This window comes from Trichoderma harzianum (genome assembly GCF_003025095.1).
Source record: "Trichoderma harzianum CBS 226.95 unplaced genomic scaffold M431scaffold_28, whole genome shotgun sequence".
Taxonomy (NCBI): Eukaryota; Fungi; Ascomycota; class Sordariomycetes; order Hypocreales; family Hypocreaceae; genus Trichoderma; species Trichoderma harzianum.
In genome coordinates this window covers 44,905-64,638 of record NW_020209276.1, presented here as the reverse complement: position 1 = coordinate 64,638, position 19,734 = coordinate 44,905, and the positions used below count along the sequence as shown (strand labels likewise).

Here is a 19,734-nt window from a genome sequence, read left to right as displayed (position 1 = left end):
ATGGGGTTGCCAATATGCTGGTTATTGCTATCATGTGCATATGTGTTGTGCAGCGCTTCATCCGGGGTTATGTTGCCGGCTATGGTACTCGTGGTCTTCTTCTTATTTGCCCTCGCCGTTGTCTGTTCTGCACTGTCCGTCTTCTTGTTCCTAGTGGCCTTTTTCTTCTTCCCGCCGTTCACATTCTCAAACTCATCAAATTTAGGCTTTTCCGCCGCGTTTCCATTTTTGCGACTTCTCGTATTGTATATACGGCCGTTCGTGTTGTCGTCCGTTGGGGCCTTCATGTTGATGAGACTATGGCTTCAGCAGTTGGCAAACGTTGCAGAAGACAATATTTCAATTCAACAAACAACAGGTCTGGGCATCCTCGTTCATGTAAAACTCGGTACCATAGTGTTTAAAAAATAAAATAAAATAAAATAAAAAAAACGATACACATGTGAGGCTGAACTACATGTAGTCGTAAGAGGCATTCCTGTGTCGACTATACAGCTGAACATCGGATGCTTTCAGTGGTCCACATCTTCGTGCAAGGATGTTTACAGGCCAAGAGTAAGCTATTGTCAATAGCGCTTGGAACTAGCATTTACAGCTCCGTCCACTTCCCGCTCCCACGCATGGAAGTAGGTGTGGCGCTCTCGCGTCGGCCCGGACAGGACAGGACAGGCATGTAATAGTTTCTGGGCTGGGATGGCAAACGCCTTCATTCAGCACGCCACTCCCCTCGGAAGGATTATAGCGTAGCTACAATTTGTCTTCCCGGTGGCTACTGATTCATATACAGATATTTTACGCTCATCTCTCGAGAGGGTGGAATTGTATAGTTGGCACATTGGGGTTGTAACGTGGATATACACAAAATACAATGCACATTGTAGACAATACACCCCGCAGGCATCTAATTTGTTAGCTTGGTACTGATCATCAAATTGCCAAACACACATAGAAAAGTATACCAAAGTCACAATTTAGATGCCTGTGGGATGTACAGTGCTTGTCGTCAGGGCCATTAGACTACATGTACTAAGCTTGACATACTGCACATTTGAATATAGCAAGAAAGCAAAAAAACATGCATCTTACTCTACCGCAAGCCAGGCAAAGCGCATCTCGGTCATGATCGTATCACCCCACGTTCCTCCATGCCAACGCACCTTGTCCTTAGTCGCCCACTCGAGCTTTCCAAATACCGGCAGAGAACCCGGGACAGTTGGATCTCCCGGAAAGTCAATGTAGTTGATACCGATAAACACTTTTGGCTCTTTGCTAAAGCTGCCGTTGTACCAAGTCTGCTCGGTCGCCGCCTGGTCCTTGATGAACCGTTCATTCCCAGCCCTGACTGACTTGCCGTCACACTCGGCCGGCCATGCCAACCACCCGACACGCGCCACTTCAAACTCACTGTTGTCCCAAGTGTCAATATGGACAGTCATCCCTACAGCCGTGACATTGCTGGTATATGTCCAGAGGTACTTGCGAGTGTGTGGCTGCGAAATCTCTGTGAACCAGACAATAACCTTTGGCTGTTCTTTGAAACGCTTGCTAAACGTGACTGAGATCGTTGCATTCTGATTCGCCGCACGGCCGCCAGGGTTGTCACTTGCGTCAACATAACCATGCTGGAAGGGAATCTTGCCGTTTGGCAGGACCATGGCGCTGGCCTCGAGATTTAGCGTGCCGTGCAAGAAGGACTTGGCCGACAAGGTATATCCCGTTTCTGAGACAGACGGGAGACTAAGGGCAACACGAGGGCCGTTGACGTTGGTAACATCAATGGCGAGGAAGCCGTAGATGACCGTGGGGACAATGGGTAACGGCTTGGAGAAATTGTGCTGGAATGTGCCACACCGACCAGCTACGGTCCCTCGCCAGGCTAGATGCCTGTAACCACTGAAGTAGCGAGCCTCTGCATCGGTTGTGACTGTAGACGGGTCGATTGTATCCTCCATGGGGTTGCCCACAGCGGCAGCGGTACTCTAAAGCGTCAATGTCAGTAAAAAAAAAAATCCACGGAGACGATGCGGCGTAAAAAAACAAACCACTTTGTTACCCCAGATCGGGGCCAGACGGAAGATGCCGCTCTTGGAATTGATTTGAGGCGTTGTGGTGCCGTAACCCCAGAACCCTTTGATCTGAGCATTGACGAGCAGAGGGTCAAAGTGCTTCATGGAGAGATTCTCGAATTGAATACCATCACGGATGCCCTCTCCGTTCACGGCAGGCTTCCAGTCTTCCGAATTGCCCAAGAGATCCGGCCCACGGTTGGTGTAAAGCCGAACAGCGGTTACGCGGAGCGGAGCATTGTCTAGACCCCGGACGCGGCCCGTCTCAATTGAGCAGGCAATAATCTTCTCGCCGTCTTCATGGTGCACCGTAAGTGAAGCCCTGTAATTACCTCCGGCCGTCCCCACGGCAGCTAAAAGGCCGTTGGTATATCGGGCACTGATGCCCGTAACCACGCCGTCGTTGACGTCGACGGAAATGGTGCGTAGGCTGAAATCAGGTTTGACGAAATCCAAGTTGCAGAAGAGAGTGCCTTGGGCAGAACCAACCATAGGTGCCAGCTTTTGGAACACGCCGACGTCAGGTTGGTCTACTGCGTAGCTCTTTGCCTTGGCATCTTCGTCGTCAGTCGTACCGTCGCCGTCGACACGCTCAAGCAAAGAAGGGTAAGGGGCATTAGTTCCGAAAATCTCACGATATGGTACTTTTTCCTTTTCTTTGACAGTGGGAAGTCGCTCGCGAAAGATGATGGTGCTCTGTATGGCCTCTGGACGCTTTTCATCGGCGGCATAGTCCGGACGTTCCTCGATTGCATCGATTTCCTTGACAATCTTGACCATCTGGAACCGGCAAGCACGGCGGGCCAGGTCAAGCCCCTTAATGGTCGCAGGGAAAGGGGTCTCGTCGGTGGTCTCGATAAGGGTAGAGGAATCAGCAAATTTAATCACATCTTGACCCCATTCTCCAAATTTCTTCGTGCCGGCTTGGATGTCAAAAAGTTGAGTTCCGAGGGTACGGTATATCTACTTGAATCAGCTAGCCGTAAATAAACTTCTTGTGGAAAACGAAAGACGTACGTTCTTGTAGTCCATGTAAGCGTCCAGCAGAGAGTTGGTGTAGATGGCTGCATTTTCGTAATACATCGGCTTAAGCTCCGGGGGCTTCAGGGCCATGTAACTCCGAAGAGACTCGTACTTGGTGAGGATAGCACTGAAGAATTAGACAACCTTCGGTAGTTTGGTAAACGTTACTGAGGTGACTCACTAAGTACGCTGGGGGGAGTTCGCGACGAGGTCGGGGAACTTGGCAGCGGTCTCCATCAAAGTTTGGATCGTCCAAAGTTGATCCACTGTATCTAATCAGAATACCGAGCAGAAAAGGCAAAGGTGGTTTGTGTTACCCGGCTTGATGTGGCCGCCACCCGACCAGCCGACCTGAACGGTCGTCTCCGTCTGGGACGAAAAGTTGGACTTGCTCATGTCAACACTGGCCTGAGCTTTGATGTCCGCAGCTCCAGCGCTCAAAGCGATTTCTGCTCTGTTCCAATGTCAGTTAATCATGCGCCGTTACAGCAAAGTGTTAACAAGAAGGGGGGTATTTACTGGGCTTTGACAGCCGTGCGCTTGTCCTTATTCAAGACTTTCATGCTTACAAGCGCGTTAAATTCACCGCCTTCTAGAAACCCCGATATGAAGCAGTCTCCAAAGACGGAGCGAAAGTTATCCTTGTTCACCGAGGGAAGGCCCTGGAAAACAAGGGCATCCTTGATGTTGATGCTTTGGTTGATGACCTTGACGGAGATGAAAAAGTTGAGATCACTCTCCTTAAATTTGTCTGTATCAATAAAAGAGCCTTTGCCGGAGCCACCAATGCTACCATACTTAATCGAAAGAGATCCAGAGATGTTCATATCGTCAGTTATTTCACTAGGAAGTATTAGTTATATCAACACAAGACAGATAAACGAAGTGATCAAATACCTAATTTTATTCACAAAGCGTGAACTATACGTGACGATTTGGCTCGGGCCACGCGTAGACAGCTCTCGTGCAGCACCACGAGGATTCTTACTCTTTAGGCTAGTTCCATTCGTTTTGAGGCGAGCAAGACGCATCCGCTTCTTTTCGAGAAGCAGAGCATCTCGTTTTGTATCGTCACTGCCGGGGCTAACCGCTTCCTCGATGGCGGACTCAAGCCTGGCAATGTCCTCGACAAGCTTGGCTATCGTCTTGACATCTTGATTTAGCTGAATTGCCATACTGTCAAGAGCTGTTGGAGGCGCAGGTCCTATCATGGCTGGTGTCCCACCCGAGGCATCAGTTCCTGTCAAAACAGCCGGTGTTGGAGCCACTCCGGGTAGTTGACGCTGAGGTTGAATCCCGTCCTCGTCCTCATCGTCGTCTTCAGACTGATCTTCAACGGCGGCGCGGGCGGCATTAGCTCGTGCACCAATACCGTACCGAAGCTCTCGCATGGTAAAGCCATCGTTGGTAACCGCGTTATCGATGCGGTCGGGATCAATTACAACAGCGTCGTCAATACAAATTTGCTGTGTGTACGAATTGAAGCTGCTGCTGTCAGATTCGTCATCTTTTTTAAGTCCAATTGCAGAGCCTACCCTTGGCCTACATCATGTCTGTCAGTGGTCTACGTAGGGGAAATCATGGGTGATGTGCGAACAACTTACCAAGGCGCATGCCATTGTTGTAAGGCGCAAGACTCAGAGACATGATTGCACAACGCCAAACACACACGACCAAAAACAAACGAAGCAGATTCTCAAATCTAAAACCAGATGAAATCCGACAAGAGATTGAGCCCAATGTTTTTCAACTAAACCTCTGGTAAGACCCTCCATGGCTGTCCATTTTACCGTTCCCGTACTTTAACAGCGTTGATGGAGCTTGCGACTATTGCCAATATTTGACAGGGATATCATGCCAGGCAGCGGGCCAAATTTTGATAGTGCCATTTTCAAAGGCCACCTGCAGGATGTGAGCCCGATGCAGGTAGGATATAATACGAGTGCTGATCGCTGAATATCAGCAAATGATGTTGGCGCATCTGCGAGAGCTGAATCCCTCTTCCCCACAAGTCAGCTTTTTTCTTTCCGAGAATGGCTTCAAAAAGTGACAGGTAACCTCAGCCGCCGGCACAACACCAGCACACTCGGGTAATTCCGACGCTTAAGGGCAGTCCCGAAGAAAGGTGGGCTCGGCTTAAAATTGATGTTGTTGTTGTAGTCCTTTGTAAAAAGCTGCGACGCCATGATATTTGCCTCCTCTGCGGGCAGCCAAGAGCTCTCAGCTGGCTTCACATCCTTGTCCCTCCCAGTCTAGAACGCAAAAGCGGCGGCTAAGGATAGACTGTGGGGGGCGGCTGTAGTCTGTGAGATACTGGAGCCGTGAAAGCTCCAACATACATTTCCAATCAGATTAGTTTCAGAAGAAGACGTACAGTACTTTCTGAACTCCGGGCCGCTCAACGTTTGAAGACCTCGTCAGTCCCTCCTGCCTCTCAACCAACACCATGCATGAGCAGCCATGCCAGTCTCTGGAATCGCCAAAGCTAGCAAACCGGCCCCTCTGACAGCTGATACCCTCGACCCCGATGAGTTCGACCCGCTCATCCCCCGCGTGGTCCAGCAGTCCCTCACGCGGTCCCCGATCCGGCTCCCATGGCAGGCCCGCGTCCTTCCCCTAGGCATGTTCTTCCGCTCAGCGGCCACGGCCAACGGCGAGAACCCATTCTCCATGCAGTCGGCGTGGGACACGGATTCTCTCATCTCTGCGCCGATAGAGTTTACGGCAAATGATGGCAACTGCAGCTTCAGGTCCTCCGAGGTGATGAGCTCGTCCGCATCAACGGACCATCTCAGCGTTGGCGCGGGTGTCGGTATTGAGATGCCTTGTCTCGAAGCCAGCGTCTCCGTCCACTATGATCAAGATGTCATGGAGAACCGGGACTCAAACAAAGCCTCAGTCACCACGAGTTACCGCGCCGGCACGGTGGCTTTTATGCGTCCTCCAGAGCTCTCACCAGATGCCTTTGACGTGTTGTATGGTCAGGGCATTGATGCGTTCAGCGCCATATACGGCGACTTCTACGTCGGCGGCTATCGTATTGGAGGCGACACATCGGTCCTCTTCAGCACGGATGCGAGTTCCCGCAGCGAGTCGGAAACAAAGAGGGTGAATATCGACGTGGAAACATGGCTCGGCGACTACCACGAGGAGACGTCAACAAGTTCATCGAGCACGGAGCACTCCACTGTGATTCGCGTGAGTGCCTATTCGACGATTGAGCAAGCTCTCATCTCGCAGGCGGTGCAGATGGGCACGCCCGAATTCAAGGCCGCAACCGAGAAAGGTAGAGCCATCTCCCAACGCGCACGGGGACTGGAGGACTCTGTTGCCAAAATTCTGAAGGAAGTTGGCGTGAGAGAAGGGAGGCTGGTGACTCGGGAGCAGTGTGCGCAGCTGTGCAGGCGAGCGGTTGTTGTAGAGCTTTTGCTGGTGCCGGTGGAATGTTTGCGCCAGATACGGTATTGGATGATTGCACTGTATGGCTGTGAATAGGATGATGACTATTGGGAACCAACAATCTCAATCACAATACGTACGAAAAAGATTCAAATCTGAGTTGCAAAGTATTAAAATAGTAGATGAATTATGAAAGTGATTGGATATGTAGTGCGCCATCCCCTTTACTCCAACTACATTAGTTCAAAGTGTTATGAAGTGGCTACATGTATTCAGCACTCAAGTTCGCTGTCCAGCAACCGGATTTCACGATCAAAAGTAGTAAATTTTACCAAATCCCAAATAAACATGGCTACAGTGGCAGACATTCGAAGAGAATAGCGATACTAGCAAAAAGCAGATACTCAAGGTACTACAAGTCCACTACCATGCGTACTGTCTAGTAGTACACGCAGCAACCAACACAGCTTGTTGACAACTGGGTGCGTTCCATGGCAAGATTTATTTCAGTCAATTACATCTACGCTTCAAGCATATACCTCTATTCCATCTTCCACAAACATACAAGGCAACATCATCTGAGCCTTGGCTGCCAAACCCGGCATAACCTCCAACCGCATCCCAAACCCGCCAAGATACCCTCATTCACTTCAAAAATCCAGCCACATACAAACTCAACAAAGCACCCAAATCATATCCACGTAATCCGACTCATCAGCACAACATCTGCCTTCCCTTTGTCATATCCCCATTACACAAATCATTTCACCTCAACCAATCCCTTCCCCAGCCCTTTCAGACATTAACCGCCTTCGGGGTCCGTACCTGACTCACCATCCACGCAAACCCCGCTAGTCAAGACAAAAGAACCCTCCAACCAAACCGCAAACTACAAACCACACCCAATGATTCATTCACTTAAAAAGAAAACGCAAATTAATTTAAATTACCTACATGACTCTTTCAATCCAAACCTCACCACTAAACAAACACCCCCCGAAAGAGTCATCTCGTACTCGTATACTCGTAGGCCTCCATGTCCTTTCAATCCACCACCACCACCACCGCAAGTCACATGCCAAAGCCACGCCTCAAAAGACCTGACTAACGACCTTTACAAAGAGGGGCACGTGACCAGTTCGTGCGCCGCCGTAACGGGTAGGGCTACGTACTAAAAGAGCCAGTGGAGAACAAAACGTGTTCCGCCGTCCCAGGTACTCTCGTATACCCTGCACTAAGAAATACTCGTACGATGAGAATGTTGGAAAAACTACTGATCCTGCATAAAATGGCACGTGCATCAAATCCGGGGTATTTCACAGTTCATTGTAGATGGAAGAAGGTAAAATTACTTCATGGGGCTTTCAATTTATTGCCATGATGAAATGGTAAGACTAGTATACATGATTTCTTTTTGTCTATATTCCAACCAAAGTGGTCCACATGTAAGAAAAGGGAAAAAAAGCAACAAAGGAAATAAAGATTAAAGTGAAAAAAGAGAAAAAAACATCTGCTTCCCTTCAAAGAGTAACCCACTCAATGTTTAGCCCTGCATATGCGCCTTCGCCCTCATGAATGTCAATCCCATTTCTTGTTTTTGTAAAACATTCGAATGCATTGGTCCGTAATGAGAATCCAGTCTGGCGAACCGTTGATCTTGTGATAATACACTTTCCCCAACAAAGGAAAAAGAAGTGAATCGAATCGATTATGCTTGCAAAGCAGAGTTGCTGAGTGGTCTAAAACAATAATGAAATCCGAATATCCTTTGCCGCCTTTCCATATGCGGCCCCGCTTTCCCAATGTGCAACAAAAAAATGAAGTAAGAAACCGGAAGTAGTACAATGATGATGAAAGCCAAGGATGCACAACCGCGATCATCAAAGACAAAAGTGAACAAAGGGAATCAAATCAGAAAGAAAAAAAAGCTGGCACAAAAGCAAGCGCAGAAAATAGAAGCAATTGTGGTGTACAGTACATCATGATCGCGTAGCATCGTTGAAGCAGAAACGGTCAATCGCCAGGGAGGGTGTGAGAATAGACTTGGTTGAATACCAAGTTTGAAGCCGGAAGCGGATTGGCGCGATGAGCTCTGCGAGGATGATCGCGAGGAGCTTCCATCTGCTTCGTAGCATCATTCAACGCACAACATCAGCCAGAGCTGTCGTCATTGCGGTCATTCCCCAGCCATTGCAGCAAGCAGGGCCATCGAGACCGAGATGAAATCAGGGCACGAGCAGACGTGGGTGATGTCAGCGGTGGAGGTGGTATGAGGTAGCGTGACGTCAGCGCCGCTTGCTCACCAACCAAGACCCTGCAGCTGCAGCAGGACCCTGAGACCCACTCGGCGACCGCTGGGACCGGACAGCTAGGGAGAAGAACGCCAAAGAAGATACTGGAGCCTTCTCATTGGCTCTGCCGTCCAGCCTGAAGTCTCCAACGAAGCGCACCTTTCCCCGCAGAGAAAGCTTGGAGAGCGCCAGGATCGTCCATCTTCGATTTGCGTGCCCTCCAACTGTGCGCCATCGCTGTCGTTGACGTTGATTGACGTTGGCTGATGCTGTTTCCCCCCTTTCGCGCCCATGCAAAACGTCATACAGCCAAAAATGCCACTGTAATCGGTTTTTTGGGTTGGCTGCAATGAAACAAACTTCCCGTTGCATGTCTCGCTCCCCGTTCAGATTAAGCTCCACCGCGTCGTCGGTGCTTGCCGGGGAGCTCAACATCAGGGTGACAAACTCGGTAGTGTCTCGTAAGCGCATCAGCGCGACTGAATGTCTTCTCCTCGGTACACAGGTTGCAGTGCACCTTTTGCTTCTTGGCATTGTGAATGGTATCCTCGTGCCGGGTCAAGTCGTAGGGCCGCGAGAAGATGGTATTGCAGGGCTTGCCAGTGCTTGGGTTGATGCGGTCACAGCGATGGGGTCCGGCCTGGCTGTTGAGCAGGCTCGAGGTCATACCCATGTGATCGTGGTGTGGCCGAGTAGCACCGGCAAGTCCGTGCGACTGTCTGTGGCCTTCACGCTTGTGCTTCTGTAGCAAGTTGGGCGTCTCAAACCGTAGTGTGCAGCCGTGATATGTGCAGGTATAAGTGCCTCCATCAGCATTGGCGCCGGCAGGGCGGCTCTGGGGAGCGGGAGTGTTGTAAGCCGCAGACCCAGTGGAATTAGACTCTGCAGAGCTCAATTGGGATGCTGATGCGTCTTGGCTGTGTGGCGGATAGGCGATAAATGGGTATCGCTGAGGTACCTGAGGCATGTTGTGCATGTGACCTGCGTGATCCCCCTGGCCGTAGTTGGGTGCCGCTGATGAGTGGCCATTGACGCTTCCCTCGGGCAGTATCCTGCCCATGTGGTCCATGCCAAAGTTGATTGGCGTGTGCGAGAACAGGGGCATGTTGGAATCCTCTCCAGACTCGTTAAACTCAAGGACGGCATCCTTGGGAGAAATGGTCTGGGGCGTTCCGGGCTGTGTCGTCTTGGTCATCTGCTGCTGGAAGAAGTGGGCATCGTGCTGGCCATTGCGGTCCTGGCCCGGCATGCGCGGCTGTGAATTCATGGCCACGGCACCATGGGAGGAAGCCCAGTCGTGAAGTGGCGAAGGAGCAAGTGGAGACCCATGGCGGAAGGGAGAAATGTCTCGAGAAATGCTTGACGTAGGCGAATGCCTGATTGTGCTGAGGTGCTGGCTATTCGCGGCACTGATGCGCTGGTTGAAGACGTCGCTGGGCGCAGCAGTCACTTGGCTCTGCTGTGGCGATGAGGTGATGGTGAAGTTGGGGTTGTACAACTCATCGCCGTAGACGTCTGTCATCGTGCGGTCGAGTTTGGGGACAGTTCCGTTGCCATGACCTGCGTACCAATATGATGAGTCTTGGTCGTCAATCGGCTGGTTGTTGGTGTTGAGAGGTCGGCGCCTACCTTGCCTTCTTCTGTCAGAGAGATCAACCTCTCCTGTGACTGGAGTAGCCGGCGAGTCGCCTGCTATTGAGCTTGCCACGGATGCAGGATGTGATCGGGTCAAGCCATTTGCAAACTCGGGGGCGGGGAGGAGGTTGCGATCCTGTCGCAGATTGTGGTGGCTGTTGGTCGGGATGGAGACTGGATATGCCATCTCGCTGACAGAGGCGTTGTCGAGGTGGTGGAAGTTTGAGTAGGGAGGCATCGTCTTGGCGGCCAGCTGGTAGTAAGGGCCTGAGCTCATGGTCATGTCGTGCGAGTGCATGTCCATGAAGCCGTCACCATTGGCGTCAGTGACGGCGATGTGGGGGTTCGCGATGTGCGAGTTGAAGGGCGACGCCGGCCCTGTAGATCCCAGAGAAGACAGAGAGGATTCTCGTTGATGGGGAAGTCGACCAAACTTGGGAGTTGAGAAGCGAGCGGCGGCGTCCCAGGATTCGGGCCGCATCGAGTCAGACGAAAACGCAGAGGCGATTGCGGCGTTGAGATACTCGAGATTGGACGCAGAGAGCTCGGTTGAGGGGAAGGTCGAGGTCGAGAAGTCAAAGTCGGTCGAGTTGCCAAAGGTGAAGTCGTCCAGCTCTGTCTGATGATGGTTATTCAGGTTGTTGTTGGTGATGTTGTTATACTGGTGCTGTTGCTGTTGTTGTTGTTGAAAGCGCTGATATTGTTGTGATGAGTTGTAGTTGTGGTCCACAGATAGCATGGTTGAGTTGAGTTGGAGATTGTATGGGGGCGTATTTGCAAGTTCGATCTGACGGCGATGTGGCGAAATGCTTTCTCTTTATATCGTCCAAGGGCCCTCCACCGGGTCGACCGGTTTCGTCAAGAGTCGACGCAGACACTCGGAGGTGGAGGGAGGGGTGACATGCTGATGGAGGGAGGGTGTGTAGAAGCGAGGGGGGAGGGGCGTGGACAATCGATGCGATGCGAGCCCCACCGGCGAAAAAAAGGGCATCTTCGGCCTTGCGAGCGCAGCTGCTAGTACGAGTACGTACCTACATGCTCGTAGAGTCAGCCAGGCCCTGCGAGAATCTGCCGACAGACACATCCGGGGAGCCGCGGCTAAGGGAGCAGGTACATGCGCGGCAGGTAGCGCTGCGCAGGTTTGGTAATCCATTCGCTGGCAAAATTGTCTCAAGTGGTCTCAAGTGTCGCAGGGCCCGCGGATTACACACGCACCGCCACTACCTGGGGCTGAGGTCACTGGTACAAGTTCGTATACACGGGTAATTGACGCTTGCATTCTCCGTACCGCCGCCAGGTATTTGGCATACTTCAAGGTCACTAGCAGATATGCCGACTCAGCAGCGTGTCATGCTTGGTTGAGCAGATGCAGAGACCGGCGCTTGATAGGGCAATGGACTCCGCGGCTTCGCAAGGCAAGTCAGGAACCTGGTCATGGCTGCGTGGTGCGCGTATGACTAACTCCCAACTCATCGGTCATTTGTCATGTCATTGCACGGCGGTTGGTCTGGTATGGTACATGTTATGCTAGGCAGTTCCTCTTGCACGTCCTCTGCCTGCGTATGCCGCATACGAACCAACGGATTGCGTCCCCCCTACCTAGTCAGTCACTTGTCAGCATTAAAATCTCAACTATCAGCTCGCATCGGCATCGCTATCGTATAATTGCAGTAGTTTCGCATCGCATCGCCTCTCGCGGCCACGTTCGGAATCCGTGCAACTTCCACTTCACACGCCCCAGGCACAGCCGCGGAGAAGGGACATGCCACATACCTGTGGCTTGTGCCTGTGGCTTCGGCCAAGGGTCCAACACCAGCCAAGTGTCTGACTGTATGGCTGTCACCGAACTGGACAGACGGGGCAGCCACATCGCCGTAGCGGGCAGAGACTTCTAGAATTTTCCCGTCAATGGCTTTCCACAGCCCTCCTCGATTAGACTTAGCAAACCTTTTTTTCACAGAATATTTCTCCTTTCGGTGTTAATGGCTATGATAGCCCATGAAACGTTTCGCCGACAAAAGGTTGACTAACGGACATGGCATTGTGTTAGCTCAGCAAGCGCGGGAACCACAAGCGGAAAAAACAGTTGCAACAACCTGAATGTGACGTATAGGCTGGCGTATCAAGTTTGAGAGCGATCGAACAAGATCCTTGCCCAGCGCATGCCGGTCCGCTCTGTCTGTACAGCACAGATTCTCATTGGTCTCAGCCACAGTCTGGCAGCGCAAGCAAGCAAAACATTCAAGATTTTTCTTGTTCTTGGGCTTGCCCCTTCCGGCGCAGTGCATACAGGTACGAGTACACATTACATACGAGGCGGGTACGTACCACAGCCAACATTGGCGTTGGGAATTTCTAAAAAAAAACTTGCAACCTGTTACTAAAACCTGCGGTACGTACTAAGGTCACATGACCCTCCCTCGAAAAGTCAATCCCCCATACTTTTCCCAAGCGCACGGGCTCGGGGTTCGCTGACCAAGGGATTTTGATGCCAAACGCCGAAAAGAAGGAAAAAGACAGTTCCGCACGGGAATTACTAATTGGGGGTGTCTGCAAAGCAAACCTTTTTGCTTTCGATGACTGATCTAAGCACCAATATCGACCTTTTTTTTTTTTTCTCATCATCTGTCATGTCTCGCCAAAGTTTACTTGCCCACCTTGAAAAATGGCAAGATGTGCACCTGTTACCTCATCCCATTGACCGGATGTGTAATCGGGTGATATGGGCACACTTTGGTTGCGTGACATGCAGTGCAAGTGCAGCGCCGTAACTTACGCTGTGACTGCGAGTGCGAGTACACCCGATCCCAAGCGCTTCGGGCGCGATCCCCAAGCGAAACCGCCAATGCATGCAAATACCAAACAAGCAAGAGGAATTAGGCTATGGAGGTGTGCTGTGTGTGCTGCTGTGTGCTGCAGATGGCAGTCCCGAGGGGAAAAGGAGAAATGAAAAAATTTTCAACTTCTCCTGCATGTCGGCACGCGAGAAGAGAGAATGTTTGCGAGCTGGTTTGTTCAAGACGCAGCTGATTTTGGAGGGAGTCGGGATGGCCGACCTTGGCCTTTGTTCGGAGACCGCCGGCTGCCAGCGGCCAATGGGCGGCCAGATTCTGGCACAGCTCAGCCACACACACTTCCCGCGATCTGGGCTCTTGCATGCATCGTTCTGCCGGCACTAGAGCCAGGGAGCTGAGAACGGCAGAGAAAAAAAAATTTAAGATTCGTCTCGGCCTGATCGACACTTTGACAACTCCCAGTCCTTTGAGGCTGAATGGCTTTGTCCGACGCTTCTTGTTGGGCCGAGGCTTCTCTTCGACCGGGGGAAACTTGGACTGAAACCTTGCGCGGCTGATATGAGATGCGATGCGCCGGCGGCAGAGGAGTTCCACGTCCGTCCAGTCTCTCTCTGCCCACAGGCCGGCACGGCACTACCTAGTACTGAAAGTGACAAGAGAGATCTAGAGCCACACCATAACCAAACCCTTGGGATTTTGAGTCTAAGGACCAGCCTCGTGATCTACGACCCGGCGAACTCGGACCCAGGTCGGTATCTGGCCGCTTGCCCCGGAATCGCGGCCCCGAAGCCTTTCCGCGGCTCCCTTCGCTTTCGCTCCAACTCGCACCAAGTACCGCGCGAAACTTCCCACACTTCCCTTTTGATCCGCGAGATTCCATTTCTGGTGAATAAGGCAGCAACAGCAACACAGACGAATTGCCAAATCTTGCCGCATCCCGTCCCTGACTGCCGTGCCGCGCGACGGATGTCGGATCAGCAACGTCAGAATTCGCCGCCCTGGATAAGAGGACGGATAGGCTTCGGGGTTTGAGTTGTCAGTTGCGGGATTCCCTTTGCCTCTACTGGTATCTGCCGAGGTGGTCCCACGGATACCCCTCCTGTAGTAATTGAATTGAATTGAAATCAACCCCTCTCTCCATATTGAAATATTGACCAGCTGAATGAATTCCCCCTCCCGCTATTGTTGTTGTTTGTTGGTTCTTGTCCTGTCAAGTCATCTGGCAAGAAAGTCTCGTGATCAGCTGCTAGCCCGCCAATAGAGCAATGCACCTTGGCCCAATACAACGGGACAATATCGATCCAACATCCAATATAATGGCGATACTATCAACTCGCTAAGGTTCGGCATGCTAGCCGGAATCAGACGCGCATCACCTCAGCCCAAGCATGAGCATGCCCGCCATACATTACAAACGACACAGGAGAGCAAACGCTGGGCGTGCGAACCATATTGGCCACCGAGTGCGTTTCTTCCCCCCCGTAATCTCAGATCAGCCGCGTGTGCATTTGCCTTGTACGAGGATACATAGCATAGCAGCCTGATACAGTACCGATGTCGCAGTTTGAGCAACTCGGTATGTCAACCTTCAGCCCAAAGTCCAAGTGCATGCCCAAGCCCAAGCCCAGCCGCCCCTTGTCTTGTCTCGTCCTTTCGTCCCGTCTGGCGCAACTTTTTTTCTTTTTTCGTTCTCGTCCCGAACCCGAGAAAAAAATGCAAGACAAATGCAACATGCAACATGCAATACCGCCCGGCAGTATTTCGTGGAGCCTCTTCTCCGGGCCTCCGGTCTAGATTATGTGGCTCCTCGTCCCAACATGTGGTGGCTCCACCCCCCCTCGGATCGCCTTTACCCGCCGATGCAGATCCGGTCTAGGCCTTACCCAAAATCCTCCCCCTGCCCACGTGGATTTTTTTCTCTGTCTAGGTAGCCCGTACTCCGTAGTAGGGCTCTCTTCTGCTTTTTTTAGGCTTCGCCTATGTCTCTGAATGCAAAGCCCGAAAAATTCTCAGTTTAGGCTGTCTCAGTGAGTTTTTGGCATCGGCGGGTCCGCGTTGGGACATGTTGCAGCGCATCCATAGCTTTTTTTTTTTTTCCTCTCCCCCCCTGTAGAGCTGCGACGTGCCGTCTTGTCTCTTGTGCATGCATGCGTACGTGCGTCTGTGCTGCCCTTTTTTTTTCTTTTGCTTTGGTCTGGTCTGGGTCTTGGTGTGGTTCTCCTGTTTTACAGGCTCCATCCATCCAGCTGTGTTGTGCTGTTTGAACTTTCTATTTTAACCGACCGACATGCGTTGGCTCTTTTTTTTTTTTCTTCTCCTGTCCCCTTCTATTCCGCTATGCAGGGATGCAATCAAAAAAGATGCAGATGCATCCTGAAAATTCAGATGGGAGGGTGTCTGGCTAGTAAATGCCAAACCAAACCAACTTTGATGCTGTGTGTCACTGCCAAACCCCGGACCAGTATCTCCATTGGACAGCAAAGCTGGCAGCCTATTCAATTTTTTTCCTTCCTCCCCCTTTTCTTTTTTTCTTCCTTTCAGGTAGGTTACTCGTAAAGTAGGGGCAGAGGCATCAGAACCCAATCGCATATCATCGGGTAAGATTTTCACCACTACCAATTTTTTTTTTCGAGCTCGTGATAGGATTGTGAGTTGCGATAGAAAGACAGCCTTGAGAGCCTTGGGTCCCCCGGCGAAGCGCATAAGCGGCCAACCACATGACACCTCGAACCACTCTCTGTTTTTACGTGGTCGGTTTTGGGTGATTCAAGCCCAATAAACCCACTGTGTCTCTTTTTCCATTTTTACGAAAGGTTGCTTGGCATTTGGGCAGAGGAGATGAAATGTTGATGAGTCACAAAATTGGATGCGCTGTAAGCTGTAGCATCGAATATTGGATCTTGCATATTGGGCTATCATATATAAACTCCGTATTGGGTTTTTATATCGAACCCTTGCAGTGGCTAACAGCCAATACCATTTCCAATATCCGTATCCTTGCATGAGTCCCGAACGTCTTATTGCCGTAAAGGACGTGTACTTACAGAACAAGTATCTATACACGTAGCATAGCAACTCATGTAACGTGGCTGGTTGCAAGCTGAGCCTTGACATCTGGAGTTCATCTAGTCCATTACTCGGACATGTGGAGACGAGCTCTCCTCTATCGATACAGACACGGGCAAGCTCCATATTCGGCAAAGAGATTTGGACATTCAGACAGCAACAACGCGTCACGCGTCACGGGAACAACACAGCTCTTCGCCTCCCCATCTCTTTCAGATACGTGGCGAGCGGGGTTGAGTCATACGCGTTCACGGATATCACAGGTTTAAGTAGGCAAGATAGAGTCTTGTTCACAGTCAGGCAGAAAGATTTTACTTGTAGAGTATATGTGATGCTTTATTTCAAGGTCACCACTGAATAAGTCTCAATTACCCCCTTTCGGAAGTCACCCATTTCCCAGTACGTTGTACAGTACAAAATCTCAAAAAGCAATGACCCGCGCCCATAGTGAAAAGCCCAATCGTAACAAACACGCGAATAACACATTATGTCGACCCGACCTGGTGGCAGATCGCTTAACCACCGAAACCGTACAGGGTGCGGCCCTGTCGTTTCAGGGCATAGACAACGTCTAGTGATGTGACGGTCTTGCGCTTGGCGTGCTCAGTGTATGTGACGGCATCACGGATGACACCCTCGAGGAAGGACTTGAGGACACCACGGGTCTCCTCATAGATCACTGTGAAGGAAGACAGTGTTAGAGACATGTGTCAAGCTGAAGGTAGCATGTCGATGAGTGGAAACTTACTGGCAGAAATACGCTTGACACCACCACGACGAGCGAGACGTCGGATAGCGGGCTTGGTAATACCCTGAATGTTGTCACGAAGAATCTTGCGGTGACGCTTGGCACCACCCTTGCCGAGGCCCTTGCCACCTTTGCCGCCTGTATTGTAGATTGTTAATCAAGATGATCTTGAAGTGGCGATGGAGGTAGCTGGCAGACGCGTCAAGGCCGAGGCTGAAGCTTCGAAGCTAAGGCACCATGCAAGCCGCAAGGCTTAAGGCGACAGCAGCTGAAGACTGGAGACAGCGACGACGATGGACCAGCATCGCCAAGCATGGATGAGGCAAGTAAAAATAGGAAGTTACTTACGTCCAGTCATGATGATTGATGTGGGTTGTTTTGGGAGTTTGAGATATCAAAAAGAGATGCAGATGGTAAACAGTAAGTCGTACATAAAAGAGGGGAGGGGAAAAGGCAAAGTGTGGCAACACGCCAGTTTAAGTAGCAGCGGCCCAGATCACTGATCGATTATGGAGAGGGAAAAAAACGGGGGCCTTGGTGCTGTGGTGGGCCTTTTTTGGGTAAGTGATTCAAAGGAGAAAAAAGGGCGATTGCTGCAAAAAAAAATAAAACACGGTACGTACTGCTGGCGCGGGAAAGGATGTGTGGGGCGGGCTGGGAAAAAAGGTAAACAAAAAAAGACACGTCCCAATCACGAGCTTTGGATGCCTTGGATGGGCTGGTTTTGGTTTGTTTTATTTATTTTTTTAATGGGTGAGTCTAAGCTCGTTTTGTCTGGTGTCCATACGAGCAAGCTGCCTTTGTTGCATCTGATCTGTTTGACACAAAGAGGAGGAGACTATGGAGTAGCATTGGTGTTGATAGGGCTTGGTGCCTGTGTTGCTTCGTCTATCGAATCACGAGGATGTCCAAGCACCCGTAGTATTAGCATCTGGAGCATGAGTACTTTGAATTATATGGCGATAGTATTGCAATCACAAGTAGACCATGGGTTCATATTGAATTGCTCCATCCCAAGGACTCCATCGCCATGATGCTTGCCGCATGGATCCATCTGCCCTCAACACCGTTTACGTTTATTTTTAGTCCTATCCATTGTTTACCCTCACATGTCGCCGTAGTAGTCTTGGAGGCGTAGTTTCAGTTTATCCACTGGCATGTTTTGCGTCATCTTGAGTTTGATGTTGGGGGTTGTTGCCGAATCTACACCAAAGACTAAACAGTGGTGCCTTGTAATCCAACTACAGCTTCCAAGTATCATTTTAATATTCAACCTCGACCAACAAAACAACAACCAAATTCATAGTGCAACACATACGAAATAAAAATCACATCACTGTAGAAGAACTTCATCGCACGTAAATTGCAATCTACCCGTATTTCGCTCATCTACAGCTGCATCACCAGATCGTGCATCTTGCATCCAGGGTAAGCAAGCTGAAGAGATGCCTCCCACGCAGCTACATGCACTCGGTACCTCGCAAATCGAATCTAGGCTGCGATCGTAAAAAACATTCCCCCAGGCAGCCAATCAGAAAAAAGGAACGCGCTCGCCCTTTTTTTTTTTGCGGCCCTCCTCGCAGCTTCCGGTTCCGCATCAGCCAACCTGGATTCGCCCGTTTCGGCGCTGCAGGTGGGGGGGCGTCTGACGTTCCACAGAAAAAAAGAAGGGGGGGGAAGGAAAAGAAGCGCTAACAGGCTCCCTTTTTTTTCTCTCTGCCTCTGCACTGCTATTTCCCTGCCCCCCCTTGGCTTTAACGGCTAACGGGTTCCCTATTTTTTTTTTTTCTCTTACTGACGCGCGCTGCGCACGGTCCAAGCGTGCAACCCAGATCAGCCGCCACCTCAGGCGTGCGCTAGGCTCAACTATTAAAGCATCTTCCCCCGCCCGCTTCTCGGAGTTTTCCCTTCTACACTGCCATCTTCTCTCAGCCCCACAAAGTCTTTTTTCAAGCATCTTCACAGTCAACACATCACAACAACTCATCATGGCCCGCACCAAGCAGACCGCCCGTAAGTCCACTGGTGGCAAGGCTCCCCGCAAGCAGCTCGCTTCCAAGGCTGCCCGCAAGAGCGCTCCCTCCACCGGAGGTGTCAAGAAGCCTCACCGTTATAAGCCTGGTACCGTCGCTCTCCGTGAGATTCGTCGTTACCAGAAGTCGACCGAGCTTCTGATCCGCAAGCTCCCCTTCCAGCGTCTGGTAAGTACATGAACACATTAATACAATAATCAATATCATCATCGCGTCTCTAACACTTCAATCAAACAGGTCCGTGAAATCGCTCAGGACTTCAAGAGCGATCTCCGCTTCCAGTCTTCCGCCATTGGCGCCCTCCAGGAGTCCGTCGAGTCTTACCTCGTCTCCCTCTTCGAGGACACCAACCTCTGCGCCATCCACGCCAAGCGTGTCACTATCCAGAGCAAGGACATCCAGCTCGCCCGCCGCCTCCGTGGTGAGCGCAACTAAGTTGGATGACTTTGGGAGGAACGTTGCAGACATGACTTTTGCTTTTCACACGAGTGTTTCTGGGGTCAAGGGATAATCAGGCGTTACAAATGAGAGTTTTTATTCCCCTTTATGGTTCGGAATGTATATTACCAGTGCGTCAGGGAAAAAGCACTGCATAAATGCAAACGAGGTTCACGGCCTCACGGGTTAACGAACTATAATAACTGCATCACTTTACATCTTGTGCCTCCATCGTGAATG

At 50.9% G+C, this 19,734-nt stretch overlaps 7 protein-coding genes across 7 annotated transcripts; 4 read left to right on the top strand and 3 right to left on the bottom strand.

The window, feature by feature from the left end:
• Positions 1-1,082: 1,082 nt before the first annotated feature.
• Positions 1,083-4,736, bottom strand: M431DRAFT_11117 (hypothetical protein; the record flags this gene model as incomplete). Its single annotated transcript, XM_024911790.1, has 9 exons — positions 1,083-1,979; positions 2,043-3,029; positions 3,084-3,216; positions 3,271-3,355; positions 3,407-3,543; positions 3,609-3,932; positions 4,017-4,574; positions 4,625-4,631; positions 4,694-4,736. The coding sequence occupies 9 exons, from the start codon at positions 4,734-4,736 to the stop codon at positions 1,083-1,085; spliced, it is 3,171 nt and encodes a 1,056-aa protein (XP_024767802.1).
• An 813-nt stretch (positions 4,737-5,549) lies between these two features.
• M431DRAFT_100650 (hypothetical protein) lies at positions 5,550-6,584 on the top strand (the record flags this gene model as incomplete). Its single annotated transcript, XM_024911239.1, has 1 exon — positions 5,550-6,584. One exon carries the CDS (start codon positions 5,550-5,552, stop codon positions 6,582-6,584), a length of 1,035 nt encoding a protein of 344 aa, XP_024767801.1.
• Positions 6,585-6,847: 263 nt separating this feature from the next.
• On the top strand, positions 6,848-7,437 carry M431DRAFT_332101 (hypothetical protein). Its single transcript, XM_024914366.1, has one exon. The coding sequence runs from the start codon at positions 6,980-6,982 to the stop codon at positions 7,292-7,294; it is 315 nt and encodes a 104-aa protein (XP_024767800.1). The 5' UTR covers positions 6,848-6,979; the 3' UTR covers positions 7,295-7,437.
• Positions 7,438-9,110: 1,673 nt separating this feature from the next.
• M431DRAFT_513869 (hypothetical protein) lies at positions 9,111-11,610 on the bottom strand. Its single transcript, XM_024920115.1, has one exon. It carries the CDS (start codon positions 11,151-11,153, stop codon positions 9,171-9,173), a length of 1,983 nt encoding a protein of 660 aa, XP_024767799.1. The 5' UTR covers positions 11,154-11,610; the 3' UTR covers positions 9,111-9,170.
• Positions 11,611-13,551: 1,941 nt separating this feature from the next.
• Positions 13,552-14,370, top strand: M431DRAFT_513868 (hypothetical protein). The gene has a single exon (XM_024920114.1). It carries the CDS (start codon positions 13,768-13,770, stop codon positions 14,239-14,241), a length of 474 nt encoding a protein of 157 aa, XP_024767798.1. The 5' UTR covers positions 13,552-13,767; the 3' UTR covers positions 14,242-14,370.
• A 2,420-nt stretch (positions 14,371-16,790) lies between these two features.
• M431DRAFT_100605 (hypothetical protein) lies at positions 16,791-17,159 on the bottom strand (the record flags this gene model as incomplete). Its single annotated transcript, XM_024911229.1, has 2 exons — positions 16,791-16,954; positions 17,024-17,159. Coding segments are annotated over 2 exons (300 nt in total), but the record flags the coding sequence as incomplete, so codon positions are not given.
• A 1,567-nt stretch (positions 17,160-18,726) lies between these two features.
• On the top strand, positions 18,727-19,663 carry M431DRAFT_513866 (hypothetical protein). The gene is made up of 2 exons (XM_024920113.1): positions 18,727-19,224; positions 19,294-19,663. Exons 1-2 carry the CDS (start codon positions 19,012-19,014, stop codon positions 19,489-19,491), a joined length of 411 nt encoding a protein of 136 aa, XP_024767796.1. The 5' UTR covers positions 18,727-19,011; the 3' UTR covers positions 19,492-19,663.
• Positions 19,664-19,734: the final 71 nt, after the last annotated feature.

Excerpts from the sequence above, each read along its gene's own strand:
- M431DRAFT_513869 (XM_024920115.1), bottom strand. The coding sequence starts at position 11,153 with ATGCTATCTGTGGACCACAACTACAACTCATCACAACAATATCAGCGC.
- M431DRAFT_513866 (XM_024920113.1), top strand. The coding sequence starts at position 19,012 with ATGGCCCGCACCAAGCAGACCGCCCGTAAGTCCACTGGTGGCAAGGCT. Across the intron at positions 19,225-19,293 it reads AGCTCCCCTTCCAGCGTCTG|GTCCGTGAAATCGCTCAGGA; the intron begins GTAAGTACATGA and ends TCAATCAAACAG.
- M431DRAFT_332101 (XM_024914366.1), top strand. The coding sequence starts at position 6,980 with ATGGCAAGATTTATTTCAGTCAATTACATCTACGCTTCAAGCATATAC.
- M431DRAFT_513868 (XM_024920114.1), top strand. The coding sequence starts at position 13,768 with ATGAGATGCGATGCGCCGGCGGCAGAGGAGTTCCACGTCCGTCCAGTC.